At 47.4% G+C, this 18,935-nt stretch overlaps 1 protein-coding gene and 1 non-coding gene across 2 annotated transcripts; both read left to right on the top strand.

Moving 5' to 3' along the window:
- Positions 1–10,717: 10,717 nt before the first annotated feature.
- On the top strand, positions 10,718–16,832 carry LOC146341186 (uncharacterized). The gene is made up of 4 exons (XM_084808292.1): positions 10,718–10,897; positions 12,905–13,082; positions 15,243–15,438; positions 16,645–16,832. Exons 1-4 carry the CDS (start codon positions 10,742–10,744, stop codon positions 16,697–16,699), a joined length of 585 nt encoding a protein of 194 aa, XP_084664418.1. The 5' UTR covers positions 10,718–10,741; the 3' UTR covers positions 16,700–16,832.
- Positions 16,833–18,155: 1,323 nt separating this feature from the next.
- TRNAC-GCA (transfer RNA cysteine (anticodon GCA)) lies at positions 18,156–18,227 on the top strand. The gene has a single exon. It is a non-coding gene; the product is annotated as a tRNA-Cys (tRNA).
- The last annotated feature ends 708 nt before the right edge of the window (positions 18,228–18,935 follow it).

An 18,935-nucleotide genomic window follows, 5' to 3' on the forward strand; every position in this document is an offset into this window, starting at 1 on the left:
TCAACAGGGCCCCAACTACACCGGGCCTTTACTCCAGGGTGGGTGCGAGTCAAGGTCCCTCATGATAGATGACAAGTCGCAACTTCACAGCCATCCGTGGTTTTTGCCTGGAAAAAGCAGAGTTCCAAGGAGTTGTTTTACTGTGATTTTTTTGGGGTTGCTGCGGGTTCCCCCGCGCTTGCGGGCCATCTGTTCCTTCCCCGAACTGACTTCGCATCTTACAGTGGGCGTGTTGTAGGTGTGCGTACTGCCTGCGTCACTCTGTGATGCCCCTTTACTCCCCCATCCCTCTGCAGCTACGCAGTTACAGAGGCACAGAGTGGTGTTTTCATCTATTTAATCATGCTTTCTCATAGTTTTGCAGCTTCGTATCTTCACAACAGTTGTGGACTGAGTACCCAAGGGCCGGTGGGGGGGGGTCTTGGGGAAGGACTAACATCGCTCCGGCCACCATTTTGGAGCAATGGCTGGGCACGTAGCGCTCACGCTTGTGAGTGTGAACCATCGTGAGGTTCTCAGGCTGGGGAACTGACAAACTGATGGTGCAGAAATGGAGGAGCACAAAACACTCACTTTTTACATAAAAAGTGGTGGAAAGTCACAGCAGAGCCCCTCAAATACAAAAAAGCCACTGAAGTGTCACACCTCCACACTCACAGGACTGCACAGCTATGCATTTCAGTAAAATGGCCAAAAAAAAAGGGCACAGCAAGTCTGTAAGGGAAGCACTCAGCACATCGCAAGTGTATCGCAGGGCTTGCTGACTCGAAGCGGAATCTCTGTGCAGTTGCAACGGGGGGGGGGGTCAAAGCGGTGCCATGTAGATGCGGTCCAGGTTTCTTCTTTATTGGGTGGAGACAAGCATGATCATCTGCTAATAAATATTTAAGGCATGGGAGGAGAAGCCTGTGAAAAAGTTGGCAAGCCTAGTTCCAAAGTGCTGCTGGAGACAGCCATCTAGAGTTGACAACTGGTAAACACTGGCTCTGGCTCGGAGAGGGTGAAGCAGTCCAGAGGCCAATGTCAAACAGAAGCTTGAAGTATATGACAGAGCAAGGGTGGGCAGAAAGGAGACTGCCAGGTGTTTTGGACTTCAGTTCCCAGAATCTCCTGCCAGTATGGCCATTGGTCACAAATGCTGGGAGTTGAAGTCCAAGACATCTGGAGATCTTCGTTCTGCCCATCCCTGCAAGGCAGCCCAATAGCTTTCCCATTCTAGAAGGTGAAGCCGGGCGTCTTGATATCTTCACTTGGACCCACTCTGTTCCTTTCTCTTCACCCTAAAATAATTTAACTGGGGCTTATTAGTGGTATTTAAATCACTAGCTGACATGCCGTCCAGTCAGTTGTTCAATGGATGTTCTGAAATAAGCCTGCTGATACTAAGGTCTGATTTCTCTCTTCTGATATGTAGTAAACACTCCATGACTGTTGTATCTGCAAATGGTGAGTTTGCATGCCCAGCAATTTTATTCTGAGAACAGCTCTTGCATACACTTCCCATACGTTCCTGCTCATACCCTGTGATGAACATCTGATGCCTTCCTCAGAGTGCCCCCCCCCCACATACTGAGAATCAGTGGGTTGTGAATTGGCCTTTTCTGTGGTGGCCCCCAAACTGTAGAATGCCCTTCCTAGAGAGGTCTGCCTGGCGCCTACTTTGTTGACTTTTTGGCACCAGGCAAAGGTCTTTTTTATTTTCCCAGGCCTTTAAAAAAAGAAAGAAATTCTGCTTGTTTTATTTTTAATGATGGGTTGGATCAAGGATTTACCTTCTGGGAGAGGAAGGCTTCCACTCATGGAAAGTCCCTCCACCACATTTTGGGGGGATCCCCCTCCCCACACACACACATCACAGCTCAACCCGTTCATCAGGAACTTCTGACTCTCTGTGGGGCATTTCCACGGAGTTGGAAGGGGTGCTATGGGAAGGAGGGGGCAGGAAAGTCCACTTCTGCCAGCACACTTGACTGATCCAGCCCAAAATGTTTAAAGCTGCATCTTAAGATAATACTCTTCCACATTTTAGCCGCTTTTATATGTATCTCTCTGTTTTTAAAACTGTTTTAAATTATTGTTGCTGCTTTTAAATTCTTTTAATGTGTTTTATTGTGAGTTTTATTGTGTTTGTTTTTATTACATAGGTCGCCCTAAAAGCTTTCACTATAGGGCAACTCCTAAGTTGAATAAAATAAATGAATATTGCCTTTGCAAGGGATTTGGCAGTACAGTGCATGTGTGGGAGGACTTCAGGCTTGTCAGGTCTACTTTATTTTTATTTAGCGGAAGCCTGAGATTCACCAGGTTAAAAAGACTGAGAATGAAAGAACAGAGGGTCTCTGACTACAGTCTGAGTTTAGGAAATATTTTTAAGTACCAGAACTAAATGAAACCATTTTGAATATTCGGGGCGCAGCAGGGGCACGCCATAGCTTCTCATTACATGTGAACCCAGCGAGGGTGAGTTGTTGGGGTGGCTGACAAGCCACCCAGAACCTATGAGCTGTTTTAGGGTTGTGGGTGCCCAGTTCTCACATAACAAGAAGCTACAGTGCATCCCTGCTGTCTGTGTCCTGAATTTTCAAAATGGTGGCTACTGGCACAACAAAAAAACCAAACGGGGCAATTCAGCCACGGTGGCTTCTCGTTGTGTGGGAACTGGGCCTAGCTTACGTCCCATTCATTTCAGTAGGTCTACCCTAAGTAGGACTAACATTGGTTCCAAGCCCCTGAGTGTTTCCCTTGGCTTTCTGTTTGTTAACGTATCTGAGAACGGTTTGTTGTGTGTCTGTATCTATATTAAAAATCTATTTACTGTAGATATCCAAGGGATCACTGAGGAATCCACTCTAAGCAGCCCAAAGCAACTGGAAGCTGCTGTGTTTGCTTGTTTGTCCAAAGATCTAGTAATTCCCTTCTCAGCTGGGCCAATCTGTCCAGGAGTGAAGGTGCTAAAGACATCAGAAAAGTAAATATGTCATTTGCAACCCCATTAAGGAAGGTGCTAAAACCATCAGTGGGAGGAGATGAGCAGCACCAGCAGGAGGTGTGTGTGGGTTGGGAGGAGAGATCTGTTTAAATAAACACTCACACACTCAAACATACGCACACACACACACACACTCTCACTTCATACCTCTCTTGAAGTGAACTCTGGACCACAAATGTCTATGCCAGCCTTCCTCAACTTGGTGCTTCCAGAAGTGTTGACCTTCCATCATCTCCTGCCAGCATTGGTCATCATGGCTGGGGTTGGTGGGCATTGCAGTCCACACCCACCCAAAGGGCACCCTGTTGAGGAAGCTTGGCCTATGCCATACTAAATCTGCGGGTCTTTAAGGTGCCACAAAACTGTTTGTTGTTTCTTTTACCATAACAGCAGCTACCAGGGTATACCTTGAATAATAAGTACTGCATCGTCGAATGGACAGTATGGCACTAGAGATGGGAATGTGCAATATATTTGCTGGCATGGGGGTGGGGGTGGGGGGGTGCCTGAACAGTTTTATTCATTTATTTTAAATATTTCTTGGCTGCCTTTCAGGACAGAAGCCCTCCCAAGGCGGCGTACAGCAATACAACACATAAAATCGGTATGATATTAAGAGCGATAAAAACACAACAAAAACAGATAAAAACAACAGTAAAACACAGAACACAGCAAAATAGAAAGTACTGGTAAGTCAAAGAGAAAACTTGTTAGATAGCCAGAGCTGTGAGCATAGTAGAAGCAGACAATAAGACAAAGGGTAAGGGGTAAGTAATCTATTCCACCCCTTCATGGATCACTGCCTTGTTGTGGCGAAGGGGCTTGCGTAACTCAGTGAAGCCATAAGCTATGCTGTGCAGGGCCACCCAAGACGAACAGGTCATGGTGGAGAGTTCTGACAAAATGTGGTCCACTGGAGAAGGAAATGGCAACCCACTCCAGTATTCTTGCCAAGAAAACCCCATGGAACGTATCACAAGGCTAAAAGATATGACGCCGGAAGATGAGCCCCTCAGGTCGGAAGGTGTCCAATATACTACTGGAGAAGAGCAGAGGCAATTTCCAAGTAGCGCCAGAAAGAGTGAAGCGGCTGGGCCAAAGCCGAAAGGACACTCAGCTGTGGATGTGTCTGGTGGTGAAAAGAAAGTCCGGTGCTGTAAAAATGAACTTGAGCACACTCCGGGAGAGAGTGGAGGACAGGAAGGCCTGGTGTGCTATGGTCCATGGGGTCATGAAGAGTCAGACACTACTTAATGACTGAACAACAATCTATTCCAAGGGATACATTTTGCCTACTGGGTGTGGATGATGGGACTTGTACTCTAGAACACCTGGAGGGAAGCCTGAACTACTGGATATGTCTATAAAAAGAAAGACACATCCCACCTCAAACTGGAGCAGATTTGGAACTAACCAATTAAGGGTGCAATCCTGTGCATGTTTAGACAGAGAAAAGGCATGGCTGGCTGGGGAATGCTGGGAGTTGTAGGCCTTTTCTCTGTCTAAACATGCATAGGATTGCACCCTTAGGGTAGTGCTGGCTGGAGGAATGCTGGGAGTTGTAGGACTATTTTCTGTCTAAACATGCATAAGACTGTGCCCTTAAGGCTGCTGCTTCATCTTTTTAAACACAATTTATTTGGGTATGTAAAAGGATGGGTGCATATTCTCATGAGCACACACGTGCCACACTTCAAAGCAGCGGTTTGCAAACTTCCCACGCTCACACTTCTGGTATCAGCTTGTCTGCCTGGCAACCCCAGTGTGCTGAGAAGGCATTTTGCTGGATGGGTGCATGCTCAGCTCATGTGGCCTCTGGGGTTTCACTGTTGTCTCACTCTCACATGAACTGTGAGCGTGGCCTAGAGCACAACCAAAACTCCCCGGCCAATGTATGTTACAGGGGAAGATTTGCATGGATGGGTAAACTGTCCTAGGCTATCAACAGCTACTAGTCCTGATGACTGCATGCTGCCTCCAGTTGCTGGGGAGCATGGGCGGGAGGGTGCTGTTGCATTCATGTCCTGCTTTTTATCTTCTGTAGGCAGCTGGCTGGCCACTGTGTGAACAGAATGCTGGACTAGGTGGAGCCTTGGTCTAATACAGCATGGCTCTTCTTGTGGTATTTTCAGGGACGTTTGTCTGCTCAGGCTTACGTTTGTTTGTGATTCTCACTTTGAATGCACAAGGTTCTGAATTCACTTCCCACCCAGACAATCCCATGAGCCCATGGGAAAGAGGACCACGCCTTCCCAGAAGGGCTAAAGCTCAAGTAGTGTTGCAGGTACTTTGCATGCAAAAGGGCCTGGGTTCGATTCTCAGCATCTCCAGTTAGGACTTGGAAAGACTCCCATCAGGAACCCTAGAGAAGTGCTGCCAGTCAGTAGTGACCAGCCTCGCGTCCCCCAGATGTGTGCAGCATGACCTACTGGATGGGGGATGATGGGGGTTGTAGTCCATTCCATCTGGAGGGCGCCGGGTTGGGGAGACTGGTGTGAACGATACAGAGCTCAATAGACCGGAGGCCTGGCTTGTTATAAGCCCATTTTCGTATGCTTCTACTGCTCTTCTCGTTGACGAACCCCTGATAAATTTCCACAGAACAGAGTTTGAAAGACACAGCTTTAAAAGAAAGGTTAGGCTGCAATCCTAAACACATACTTACCTGGCAGTAAGTCCCATTGAATTCAATGGAGCTTACTACTGAGTAGACATGTACAAGATTGCACTTTCTGTTGTTCATTTATATCCAGCCCCTCTGTATAAAATAGATTAAAGAAAAAGTACAAGGCAATATCTACCAATATAAAAATTAGTCTGTGGCTTGGATCCAGGATCTGCCTTCCGCTAGAGGAAGGGCTCCACTCGAACGGCCCTCCACCTGATTTGGGGGATCACCCTCCCCCCATACCACAGCTCATCCCATTCAGCAGGGTCGTTTGACTCTCTGTGTAGCATTTGGGGGTGGGGCTTCTGCCAGTACAGTTGATCCAGAGTAAATCTGGATCCAACCCAACATCTTTCTTTTAATTTCCCTTAGGAGTGAAATGGATTGGATCAAACGTTGATTGCAACACAATGCTGAAGTTGGTTGCTAGCTCCCAATTCCTTATTTGCGCAAAAGTTCAAAACAGAGCTCAGTCGGTAAACCAATTAAGGACCTAAAGTTTCTATGGCCCTGCACCCCAAAATAAACTTTGGACTACCCCATAACATATATCTCCATGATCAGGAGAATGCCCCCTTCAAAATAAACAACCATTCTCCTCACTCAAAACCATCACTTCTTGCACAATACACATTACTGCGTGATGACCCCAGATGACAATTTAGAAATAAAAAACTGGAGGTGCTTGTTTGGGACACAGAGTTCCCTGCATGTTTACTCATGACTCCAAGTCCCACTGGGTTCCACGGAATTGACTCCCAGGGTAAGCATCCATTGGATTGCAGCCTAAGAACTAGGAGAGAGGGGTAGGCAACCTAGGGCCCTCCAGAGGGTTTGGACAGCAACATCCATCATCCCCAGCCAATGTGGCCAATGGCCAAGGATTGTGGGAGCTGTAGTCCAAATCATCTGAAGGGCACCAGGTTGCCTACCACTGAATGGAGACAAAACAACGCCTTTTTGTCCCTGAGAGCAAGACCTCTCAGCACCCCACTGCATTTTGTACAGCAATCAAACTACTAAAGCAGGATGCGAGCCAGTGCTACAGCAGTAGCATGGGAGTGGCGGGTGGTGGTGGTGTGAATCCTGTTGCGTTGCAAAAAGCATTGTCCGTATGCAAAGTTTCCAAGCGAAGAAAAGCTCCTTCTTGCCCCTTTACTCTGCCAAGGCCTGGCTCAAATGAATTCCATGAAAATGAATTCCAGATATATTCACTATATGCAGCTGCTGTATACTGAGAATGAGAGACCTTTGTGTTATCTAGCCTGGCAGTGTGATGTAGTGGTTAGAGTGTTAGACTGGGGCTTGGGAGACCCGGGTTCTGGCCCCCACTCAGCCATGAAGCTCACTAGGTGACTCTGGGCCAGTCGCTGACTCTCAGCCTAACTTATTTATTTATTTATTTATTAAATTTATTAATCGCCCATCTGGCTGGTCACCCAGCCACTCTGGGCGATGTAGAACACACCATAAAACAATTTAAAACAATAAAATTCTACCATACATTTTTTTTTTAAATACCCTAACCCACCCCAAATGCCTGCCTGAACAACCACGTTTTTAATGCACGACGGAAGCTCATTAAAGAGGGGGCATGACGGAGTTCCCTAGGGAGGGAGTTCCACAGAGTGGGGGCCACCACAGAAAAGGCCCTCTCCCTCGTCCCCACCAGTCTAGCTGTCCTGGCTGATGGGACAGAGAGAAGGCCATCCGAGGCTGATCTTGTTAAGCGGCCTGTCTGGTGTTGCTGGAGGCGCTCCTTAAGATAGGCTGGGCCGAAACCATATAGGGTTTTAAAGGTCAAAACCAACACCTTGAATTTGGTCCGGAAAACAACTGGTAACCAGTGCAACTCCTTCAGCACTGGAGTGATGTGACCTCGCCAGCGGCTGCCTTTAATCAGGCGAGCTGCCGCGTTCTGTACCAGCTGCAGCTTCCGAACAGTCTTCAAGGGTAACCCCATGTAGAGTGCATTACAGTAGTCTAAACGAGAGGAGACCAGGGCATGTACTACCGATGGGAGCAGATGGTCGGGAAGGAAGGGGCGCAGCCGCCGTATCAGATGGAGTTGATACAGCGCTGTCCGGCTCACAGCTGACACCTGAGCCTCCATGGACAGCTGGGAGTCCAAAATGACCCCCAGGCTGCGGACCTGGTCTTTCAAGGGTAGCCGTACCCCATTCAACACCACACACAGTCAACACAGGATTGTCATGAGGATAACACGGGGAGGAGGAAGATCACATATGCTGCCTTGGGCTTCTTGGAGGAAAGGCAGGATATAAACGTAATAATAAATAAAAATAAAATAAAGTGTTTACTTTGGCTGGCAGTGGCTCTCCAATTAATTGTATTTTCCCAGACCTGCTATCTGGGATCCGTTGAACTGGCAATGCTAGGGACTGGACATTGGGCTGTCTGTGTGGTAAAGCATGCGTTCTGTGCTCAGCAATGGCCCCTTCCCAAAAACTCAGTTGCATTGGCCAGGAATTTGAACTACACCCTGGCACGAATTTTGCCCCAGATGCACCGAAGCTTGCTGACATTCCTGGCATCTGCGCTGCGAGCAGTCGGTCCTGTTCACATCTCAGATAGGAGTGGCTGTAATTCTTTGGACCTCTAGCCATGTTCAAAAGCCATAGGGCTTTTGCCTATTTCGTAACGGGCAAGGTCTCACTGAGAGAAGTATATTCAGTTTTGGGAAACCGTTTCTGAGTTAGAGGCAGATAAACCAGAATCCTGCTCTCCAGAGGGATCGGACTGCAATTCCCATAAGTCTCGGTCATGATGGGAGTTGCAGTCCAGCACATCTAAAGGGCTTGGGGGACGGTGGGCTAGGAAGTGACTGTAGTACCCAAGTTGTCTGCACTGCCTATTCAGTACTTTAAACACCGTCCAAAATGCAAAAGTCCAAGGAGGGAAGTAGCTATACCGGGGTGGGGAACCTCTTTCAGCCTGAGGGCCAAATATAATTTTGGAGAAGCTCTCAGGGGCCACATTCCAGTGGTAGATGGAGCTAAAGGCAAAGGGGTGAAATACAAAAAGAAAATCCAGAAAATGCCAGCATATTGTATCTTAAAGCAATTACCACTAGTAAATAAGCCTGTAGAGAGGCATTTCAACATTTTAGAATGGTGGAAAAATTGCACAAAAACCAAGAAACCACCAAGCAATTGGCAGGCGGGGAGGGCGGAGCCTAGGAAGGGGGCGGGACCATCTGTGGAACTCCAGAAAGCCAGATTGGGATCCTGAGTGGGACAGATTTGGCCTTCTAGGCCTGAGGTTCTCCACCCCCAACTTATGCTAACAACGTAAGAATGCCCGGCTGGTTCACACCAAGGATCCATCTGACCTGCAGCATTCTGTCTTGGGCACAGGCCATGTAGATGCCACTGGGAAGCTGGCAAGTGGGGCGTGATGGATACAGTAGTCACCCCTGATGCTTCTTCCTCCCGGCATCCAGTGCCTGGCAGTATCCAGTCTCTAAACATAGATGGTGGGTTTCTAGCGAGGGTGACTTATAAATCGCTAAGAATGCACTGATTCTTTAAAAAAAAACTAAGATCACAACCATCACTGCATCTTGTGACAATTAATTGCATTGCTCCATTATGCATTTGGTTAAGAAAGATTGCCTCTCCCGCCCGCGACCCCACCTTGTATACTCTGACTATATTTACCTTGATTTTATCCTTATAAGCTGCCCTGGGCATAGGGCCAGCCCCACCATCCGGCAGAATGAGGTGGCCGCCTCAGGCAGCAGCATTTGGGTGTCATGAAAGGACAGCAAATTCTTACTTATTTTATTGACTATTGTTGTATTTTGTTGCCAGGGAAGGGGAGAAGCACTTGTGAGGTGTTATGTTTCAGGTACCAAAATAACATGCCTGGCCTTGGGTACTCTGCACCTGGACATTTGGGTACTTTACACCTGGACATTTGGGCACTCTGCACCTGGACATTTGGGTACTTTTACACCTGGACATTTGGGTACTCTGCACCTGGACATTTGGGTACTTTTACACCTGGACATTTGGGTACTTTTACACCTGGACATTTGGGCACTCTGCACCTGGACATTTGGGCACTCTGCACCTGGATATTTGCTCTTCCTCCTCAGGCAGATGACCCCTGAGTCCTTCTGTCCCTCTGGAGGGATAAGCCCTGAACCTAAACTCTATCACCAACAGCCAATGGTCAGAACAGAAGTTGCACACCAACACAGCCTGAATTAATACTCCAAAATCCCCAGCCAGGCAATACCTTTATTAGGCTAAACAAAAGGACACCAAAAAACACATGCAAGCTTTTGAGATCAACAGATCACTTCATCAGGCAACAGTTGCAAAAAGTAGGGTGGGGTAGGAAGAGAAGAGGATGGCAGTGAGGGGACGGTTGACATGAAGTCTGCAGTCACAGTGCTGTATGCATTTTAATTGGAAGCTGCTTTGGGAGTCAATCTTGGCTGAGAAGTGGGGTATAAATGGAAGGAAGGAAGGAAGGAGGGAAGGAGGGAGGGAAGGAAGGGGGGGAGAGAGAGAGAGAGAGAGAGAGCAAGGAAGGAAGGAAGGAAGGAAGGAAGGAAGGAAGGAAGGAAAAGAAAGAAAGAAAGAAGGACAGAAGGACAGAGGGAGGGAGGAAAGAAGGGAAAGGAGGAGAGAGAGAGCATGCACAAAAGATAGAGACAAGGAAGGAAGGGGCAGTGTATATATATTTAAAATAAATTAACAAGATGACACTGGGTTCTAATTCTGTGAAAGAGTGCATCATATAGAATCTCTCCATGCCGCACATGGATCATGGGCTATTGTTTTTCATGTTGGCGGCGCAGTCTGCCAAACAGAGGCAGGGGGGTCTTGCCTTGCTGCCAAGGAGCCAGACTTCTGGGGGTTTCGTTTGCTCTCCTGGAGAGGAGTTCCTGGTCATTATGCTAAGCCTCTAACCCCTGATTGCCTCCTCCTCCTCCCCATTAGACTGGCAAACAGCTTAAGCAGCAGGAGCTGAGATAGGCCTGGCTCTATAAAGGGTCATAGGGGTGTCGCTCTCCCCTCAGTCTCTCAGCTGGGGTCATCATTACCACTGTGATGGAGAGCCAGCTCTGCCTTCTCGCCATCCTGCTCTGCCCCTTGTCTGCGGTGCACGGCCACATCTGGGCCTGGATGTACTCTTTGCCTCACCCCACTGACAACGAGGTGGCATCCCCCAAAGACCCTGGACCGCCAGCCAGCATGGAGCTGATGGTAAGCGAATCCCAGGCGTGGCATCCATCCTGCCCAGGGCTTGGTGAATAGGTTAGACTGGTCTTTTCACCAAGTGAAAGCCTCCCTTTCAGTCAGGAGGGCAGGAAGCATGAATACTCAGGAGCCTATAGACGTGTGAGGGTTTTTGCACATATGAGAGGAGACAGTCTTCCCCAACCTGGTGCCCTCCAGAGGTGTTGGACTACAGCTTCTATAATCCTCAGCCAGGATGGCCAGGATGGGAGTTGTAGTCCAACACCTCTGGAGGGCACCTGGGTTAGGGAAGACTGTATTAGGGTATAATCCTATGTGTGTTGAGACAGGAAAAGGTCCTACAACTCCCAGCATTCCCCAGCCAGTTTAGTGTGTCAGATCAAGGCTTATGGGGTGACCTTCGGCTAGTTGCCACCCCCAGCCTGATCTACCTTGCAGGATTATTGTGAGGATAAAAGGGCGGTAGGGTGTCATGTAACCTGTCTTGAGCTCTTTAAAAGAACAGTGGGATAAGAAATGTAAGTAACAACAGTGTCGGTGACTACTATGGTCTGAATGGAGAAGCCCTACTAGAACATAAGAACATACAAAGAGCCCTGCTGGATCAGACGAAGGGTCCATCTAGTCCAGCAGTCTGTTCACACAGTGGCCAACCAACAGCCCACAGGAAACCCACAAGTAGGGTATGAGTGCAACAGCACCCTCCCACCCATGTTCCCCAGCAACTGGTGTCCATAGGCTCAGTGCCTCTGGTACTGGAAGTAGCACATAGCCATCAGGTCTAGTAGCCACTGATAGCCTTTTCTTCCAGGAATTTGTCCAGCCCACTTTTAAAGCCATCCAAATTGGTGGCCATCGCTACATCCTGTGGTAGCAAATTCCATAGTTTAATTCTGCGCTGAGTGAAGAACTCCTTTTTTATCTGTCCTGAATCTCCCACTAATCAGCTTCATGGGATGACCCCAGGTTCTAGTATTTTGAGAGAGGGAGAAAAATGTCTCCTTATCCACATTCTCCACTCCATGCATAATTTTGTACACCTCTACCATGTCTCCATGTACCAGGAACTATTGTTCTGTGAAATGACTAGAGGTAACTAAGGAAGACTTTTTTCAGCAGCCTTACATACTCTACTTTGGGAGGAGAATTGGCATCCATCTGTGCCAGGACAGTGGGCCACCTAGTGTCCGCCAGATGTTTTGAACCATGAGTTCCATCATCCCCAGCCAGCATGCCCAATGGGGATCATGGGAGTTGTAGTCCCAACCATCTGGAGGCTGCAAGGTTGCTTGATCTATGAAGTCAGTATGGATGGCATTTGCCTTTATGGGTATTGGACTATCTCTCCCCATAGGGCCCCTCTTCAGTAGAAATTTAAACTAGCTCCCAGCTGATTTGACTTTCTCCCAAACTACCATAGATTCTGTCAGACTGTTAAACATTCTTTGCTGGCAACCCTCAGTCATTTCACAGAACAGCATTCCCCAACCTGGAGCCCTGCAGATGTGTTGGACTGCAACTCCCATCATTCTGTCTGGGGCTTCTAGGACTGGTGCCACTCATGAAAGCCAAGGATGTTTTAAAGCAAGGGCATTGAATCTCTTTCAGTCCAGGGGCCAAATTCCATGTTGGAGATGCTTTCAGGGGCTGCATTCCAGTAGTGGGTGTGGCTCAAGGCAGATGGGGCGGGGCAGAAGGCAAAAGGGGTGGTGCCAAATACCAGCCTATTTTAGCTTAAATCTCTTATTGCAGGTAACTAGGCCTTAGGAGAGGAATTTCAACCTTTTAGGATGGGGAAAAAACTACTCCAAAGCTTGGAAACCACCAAATGATTGGTGGCTGGGGGAAAGGTGGTGGAGCCAGGGGAAGGGGAGATGTTCCTCTGGAAACCTGCAAGGTTGGATGTGGCTCCTAGGCCTGAGTTTCTGCGCCCCTGTTTTAAAGGGTAGCATCAGCATATGAAAAGTTAGATCTGATCCCCCCTCTCCCTCTGCTCATCCCTTTTTTCTGCAGCTGACTGAGTGCAGCCTGGAGATCAGCTGCCCCCAAGGGCTGTTCTGTGACCACCACTTTGGCCTCTGCCTAACTCTCTGGCAAGAAGGCGAGTTCTGCCGTCGGGATGCCCACTGTGCCAAGGGCCTGAGCTGCATGTTTGGCAAATGCCACCCGACTGTGCCTGGCGGGCAGGAAGGTAAGGCATATTATCCATGCACTAGTGATGTCCAGGCTGGACTACTGTAATGCGCTGTACACGGGGCTGCCTTTGAAGACAGTTCAGAAACTTCAGCTGGTGCAGAACACAGCTGCCTGAGTATTGGTGGAGGTGAGACAATGTGATCATATAACGCCTATAATGCTACAGCTGCACTGGTTACTAGTGTGTTTCTGAACCCAATTCAAAGTGCTGGTTTTGACCTTTAAAGGTCAAAAGCCTTAAACAGTTTGGGATTGAATTACTTGAAGGACTGCTTTCACCCATATCAGCCTGCCTGCACTTTAAGATCAGCAAGAGAGCCCTTCTCAGTTGTTCACCTGTGAGAGCAGTAAGGTGGGTGACCACATCTGAGAGGGCTTTTTCTGCAGTGGCCCCACACCTCTGGAATAAGTTGTCATCCGTGATTGTGCTCCATTATTGCAGGCTTTGAAGAAGGCCTTGAAAACATATTATTTTACCCTGACGTTCTCCTGATATGATTGCTGCTGTTGCTGCTTGCTGGTTTTGTTACTGGTTTTTATTGGTGTTTTATTGTTGCTTTTATGGCTGTTTTCACTGTGCTCTTACTATTTCATTGTGTTTTTATCGCTTTTAATATTGTATGGGTTTTATGTGTTGTACGCCGCCTTGGGAGGGCTTCTGCTCTGAAAGGCAGCCAAGAAATATTTTAACTAAATAAATGAGGGGCGGAGCCAACAGACTGTTCTGCGGCGCTCTCGCGGATCTTGGAACAAGGATTTGTGGGCTTCCAGTAGAGCAAGTCTAAATTACAAATTGGCACATTGCTCACCCAATGGAATACAGGAAGAGAGAAAGCATGCTGCCTTGGCACAGATGTATTTATTATGATTTATTCATTTATACCCTGCCTCCCTGCCCCCCAAAAAGCACTTATGTGGGCTAACAGTAATAAAACTAAGATTAAAATGAACTTAGTTATAAAAACAAATCAATTAAAAACACAACTAAAAAACACAATAAAAGAAATAAAAAGGAGTAAATGTCATCATTTGTACATTGTAATTACAGCCTTTGTCATCCCAGACCATTGGCCATGTTGTCCGGGGGTGATGGGAATTGGACTCCAACAAGATCTGGATGGCCACCAGTTCCAGTGAACGAGGCAGCACACTTGCACAATAAAAGCCTTGTCTGGGAGCACTTTGGGAGCACATGTCAAATTACTGTGCTCTTCAAGAGCACATGTTTCTGAACAGCCTGAAAGTCTTGTGCATTGTGTCTTTCTCTCTGATAAAGAAAGCTGATAGACAAATCTAGGATCCACTGTTTTCTCTCCAGAGACACCACCAAAATGTTACTTTTTAAATTATTTCACACGTTAACCATTGCAAGCTTCTTCAAACTGTTTCTACACTTCAGGCTGCAATCCAGTACCCACTTACCTGAGAACAACCCCACTGAAATCAATGGGACTTACTCCTGAGTAGACATGTGTAGCATTGTGACATTCGTCTTTCCTCAATATCTTAAATGCTGATAATGTTCAGATCACATTACCGCTTGGTATCATCCTCTGCACTGGTTTCCCCCTACTTCTGATTTTCATTTTAAACTTCTTGTATATACATTCTCCATAGTCTCCTTGCTCCTCAGTACAATAACAAGGAAGAGAGATGTCTCCGATTTGGGGTGGGGGATATAATTTGTTATCTATTCTAACAGTCGCAGTTGATGATGAAATTAATCTGGGAAGGGAAGCGCTCATTCACATTCTTAAACTTCCAGTTTGCAAAACCTGTTCAGACGTGAAGAATTTTTCAAATATTTGGGGTACACTATGTTAGAAACTGCAATGTTCCAGCTTGCGTCGAAATTACTGAGTGTCTGTGCAGGTGTGTGTGTGTGTGTGTGTGTGTGGATTCTCACCATCATGCTTTAAATGTTGACTTTGTAAAAATTTAGTAGTTCCTCCCACCTCCTCCCCAAATCTGCATTGTCTTTGGGTACTTTTGTTCTGAAACTACTGCTGAAATTCACTTGTGGAAGGAAATCGTCACTCCAGTTAATCGGTTGAACCATTGCAAAATGTGCTCAATTTCAAAGTTATCTTCCCCCACACCCACTCAAATTCATTTGGATTCTAAATTATGCCCCTCTCCCCCTTGCCCCTTCTAGGTGCCCGCTGTCATCAGGATAAAGACTGCGCTCCCGATGCCTGCTGTGCCCGCCTCCACGGAGAGATGGTTTGTAAGAAAAGGCTACTTTTAGATGAAGGATGCTATGTCCCCCAAGGAGGGATTGCATTCAGCGTGAACCAGGTGTGCCCCTGCCTAGAAGGGCTAGTCTGCAAAAGGACGCTCCCTAAACGAGAGTGAGTACACCGGTGTGGATTGTGGGTGGGTGGGAAGGATGGACTGCAACACATGGAGTTTCACCTTCAGCGTGGTTCCTTAAGCAAAGATTTGTCCTAAGAGTTGCTTTCTGGAATGGTACCCGGGGTCACCAGATGTGCTCTGTTGACCAGGAAGTAATGCACTCCTGGCCAGGGCTAACATCAGGGGTGTTGAACCTCTTTCAGCCCAAGGGCCAAATTCAATTTTGGAGAAGCTCTTGGGGGTTGCATTCCAGTGGTGGGCGGGGCTGTGGCAAATGGGGTGTGGCAAAGGGCAGAGGGGGTGGGGCCAAAAACACCAGCTCTTACTGCTAGCTACTAAGCCTTAGGAGAGACATTTTGACTTCTTAGAATGGCGGGCGGGGGGGAGAGAATGCACAATAGCTGGGAAATAAAACAATTGGTGGTTGGGGTGGGGAAGGGATATGGCCAGGGAAGGGGGCATAGTCATCTCAGGAACCCCCAGAGCCATGGCTCAACCCTGGAACCTATTTTCAGCTGAGCTGCAGCCAATTCCAGTACCTGCTTAGCCATTCTGTGTGTTCCTTTTATTTATTTAGGGAGCAATCCTACCGGGATAGGTGGCTGCCTCTGAACTCGGAAGTGACCGTCTATCCAATGAATCATCCCCTCCGCACTTCAGCCGCCCTGCATTTGCGGCTAGACAGCTGATTTCGGCTGTCTAGCTGCAGGAAGTCGGAGCGTGGGAAGCAGTGGCCAGACAACACGTTGGATGTGTTGTACTGGATTTCCAACTTCCCCGCCCCAGCACGCCCCCAGGAACTCTCCATTTTCCCTGCTCCACGCTCCTCTTCCGAGCGCGGGGCCATTCCACGTTGCCTACGAGGCAGTGCGGAAGGGGGTGAAGGCCGGTTCTCAGGGAACTGACCTCAGGTTGGTTCCCAGGAACCAACCTATCCTATGGCTGTCTAGCCATTGACTAGCAACCATGGGATTGTGCCCTTATTCTATTTATTGTAAGTTTATGAGTCAACTTTTAACCTAAATAGGGCCCCCAAGATGACTTACAGTTGAAACATTTTTAAACATTTTAAAACTTTTAAACAATTTGAAGATTTTATAACAGCACCAGCAGCAGAAATTTTATTTACCGCCTGTTGAAGAATCCTGTGTGACATGCAAATCAGTTTGTCAGTCCAATTAAAAAACAAATCTCTCTTCCAGGGTACCGTTTGAGTACTGGACAGATAAAAGTGACTGGAGATGCCGAAAGAATTAGGCAAGAAGGAAACCCAGAGTTTCTGAAATAGCTGTATTTATTCCATGTAAATAACACTGTACATAGAGCTGTTCTGCCCTCCCTTTTCTGTTGAATGTTTGCAAATAAACACATCTGAGCCATGTAATCAAGTAAATGCAAGGATCAAGTAATTCTTAAAAGATTAAATCAATGATGTGAGCAAGGTTGAAAATGGACAGCTCTGCAGGGCAGTCCTATGAATGCTTACTCAGAAGTAAGACCTACTGCGTTCTATAGGGGTTACTCCCAGGTAAGTATACACAGGATTGCAGCCTTACCCATCCAGGCACAATTCTGAAAGCTCCTTACCCAAACATTCCAGCTCCTACACAGCCCTCCTTCTGCTGTCCTACCATTTCTTCTTAACAAGGTGCTTGTTTTGATGTGTCTCTCCCTAAATGGCTTGATGGCCTCATCTGTGCACAATCACCAGCCTTCCCAAGCCTGGTGCTCGCTAGCTGTTTGGACTACAGCTCCCATAATTCCATGCCCATGCTGGCTGGGGATGATAGGATTTGTTGTCCAACACAGCTGGAGGGCACCAAGTTGTGGAAGGCTGGTTCAGACAGGAAGGGCCTAGAGCAGGGGTGGACAACCTATGGCTCCCAGACTAATTTCAAAAGCCCCCTGCAAGCGATCAGACCTGTGCCGGAAGCGATCTGGTCCTTCCCCAGCAGCCCAGTGGGTGGGTGGCATCGGGCAGAGGGAGGGACACAGAGAGAAAGAGACACAAAGGTTAATCCCACCCACCACTGGCTTAGGCCCTGCCCACCACCACACAGCCCTGACTGATGAGGCTCTCAATAGAAAAAGGCTCCCACCCTGACCTGGAGAGTGGTATTCACTAAATGTGGCAGCCATGTGCCCATTTCTTTAAATGGAGGCCTGCCCCAATCATGTATAAAGCTGGGGTTTGGGCAGGGGGAGGGTTGTTTTATGGACCTGCAGGAAGGGGCACGGCTCCATGGTGTAGCACCTGTTATGCATTCAAAAGGTCCCTGGTTCAGTCCTCAGCACCTCCTGGAAGGGGTGGGAAAGATTTGTGCCTGAAACTCTGGAGAGATGCTGCTAGTCAGTGTTGACAATACTGGGCTAGATGGACCAGTGGACTGCATCTGCAGTTCCTATGCTCCTTCCCCTGGCAACCCATCACATTTCAAGAAATAATTTATTTGGGCACACTTTTAGCATCCAGGTTTAAGCATATGTAAGGTACTAGTAATTCCATTTGGCTATATTTAATTGATAGCTTGTCATCTGTTTGTTAGCAGTCAGCTACTCCTCGCAGAGACACATTCTTTATGAGGCCTTTAATCACAACAGAAGGGTAACACCCTTACTGCACACAGAGTACTCCAAACTGTATGTGCTTCAAAAGCTGTGTGGGTGTTCCTTCCAAACAGAAAAATCCTTCCAGCAAACATTTTAGGCAGCTGGGGGTATAGCTCAGTGGTAGAGCATTTGACTGCAGATCAAGAGGTCCCTGGTTCAAATCCAGGTGCCCCCTCTTTTCCTTTTTAATTCAGGAAATTTAATTTCTCGATAAAATAATAAGCACATTTCTTGCCTCTGCAAGGAAAAGAAACTTCTCATGCAGTAAAGAGCATAGGTATCTCCCCAAACTAAGCTCTTCAATAGGCATGAGGCAGAGAGAAGATGCATCACGGAGCTTAAGAGCAACCTGTTAAATTTCAGATCCTATGGAGTGGGAGAAATTATAGAATTCTGTTTTAAGTGGTAACAGGAGGCATGGAAAAGCGTATTCAGAGAGATGTAAATTTTTTTATTTTTTTAACCAGCTCTGTAAATTCTAACCTCAATGGGCTCACACAGGATTTCCTGCTACGTTTATTCTGCCGAGTGTGCAGAATAGGTCTGTAACAGAACTGGAAACCTCTGCTTCAAGAGCATTAGAAATGTTACAGAGTAAAGTTTGTCTGACCACACCTGAGAGAGAAGACAACTGCAAGCTTTCAACAGGACCTTTACTTAATATTAACAGCCATCTTCTTGGTACAACTAAAATAGGCAAAAGTGAAACCAGAATCAGCAGCCCACTTCCCCACATGCATCAACTGTTTAGTAGCGTTTCAGACAGCTTTCCCCTTCTCCATACAGTGGGTTTGAAGTAATGGCTGTTGCTTATTCTAACAAGAATTATGTGGAAACCCAGATTCAGATCCTGATTCAGTCAAGAAAATCCCCCGGACAGCAG

Source organism: Heloderma suspectum, chromosome 6 (assembly GCF_057233095.1).
Source record: "Heloderma suspectum isolate Gila_16-S chromosome 6, 16-S_ref, whole genome shotgun sequence".
Taxonomy (NCBI): Eukaryota; Metazoa; Chordata; class Lepidosauria; order Squamata; family Helodermatidae; genus Heloderma; species Heloderma suspectum.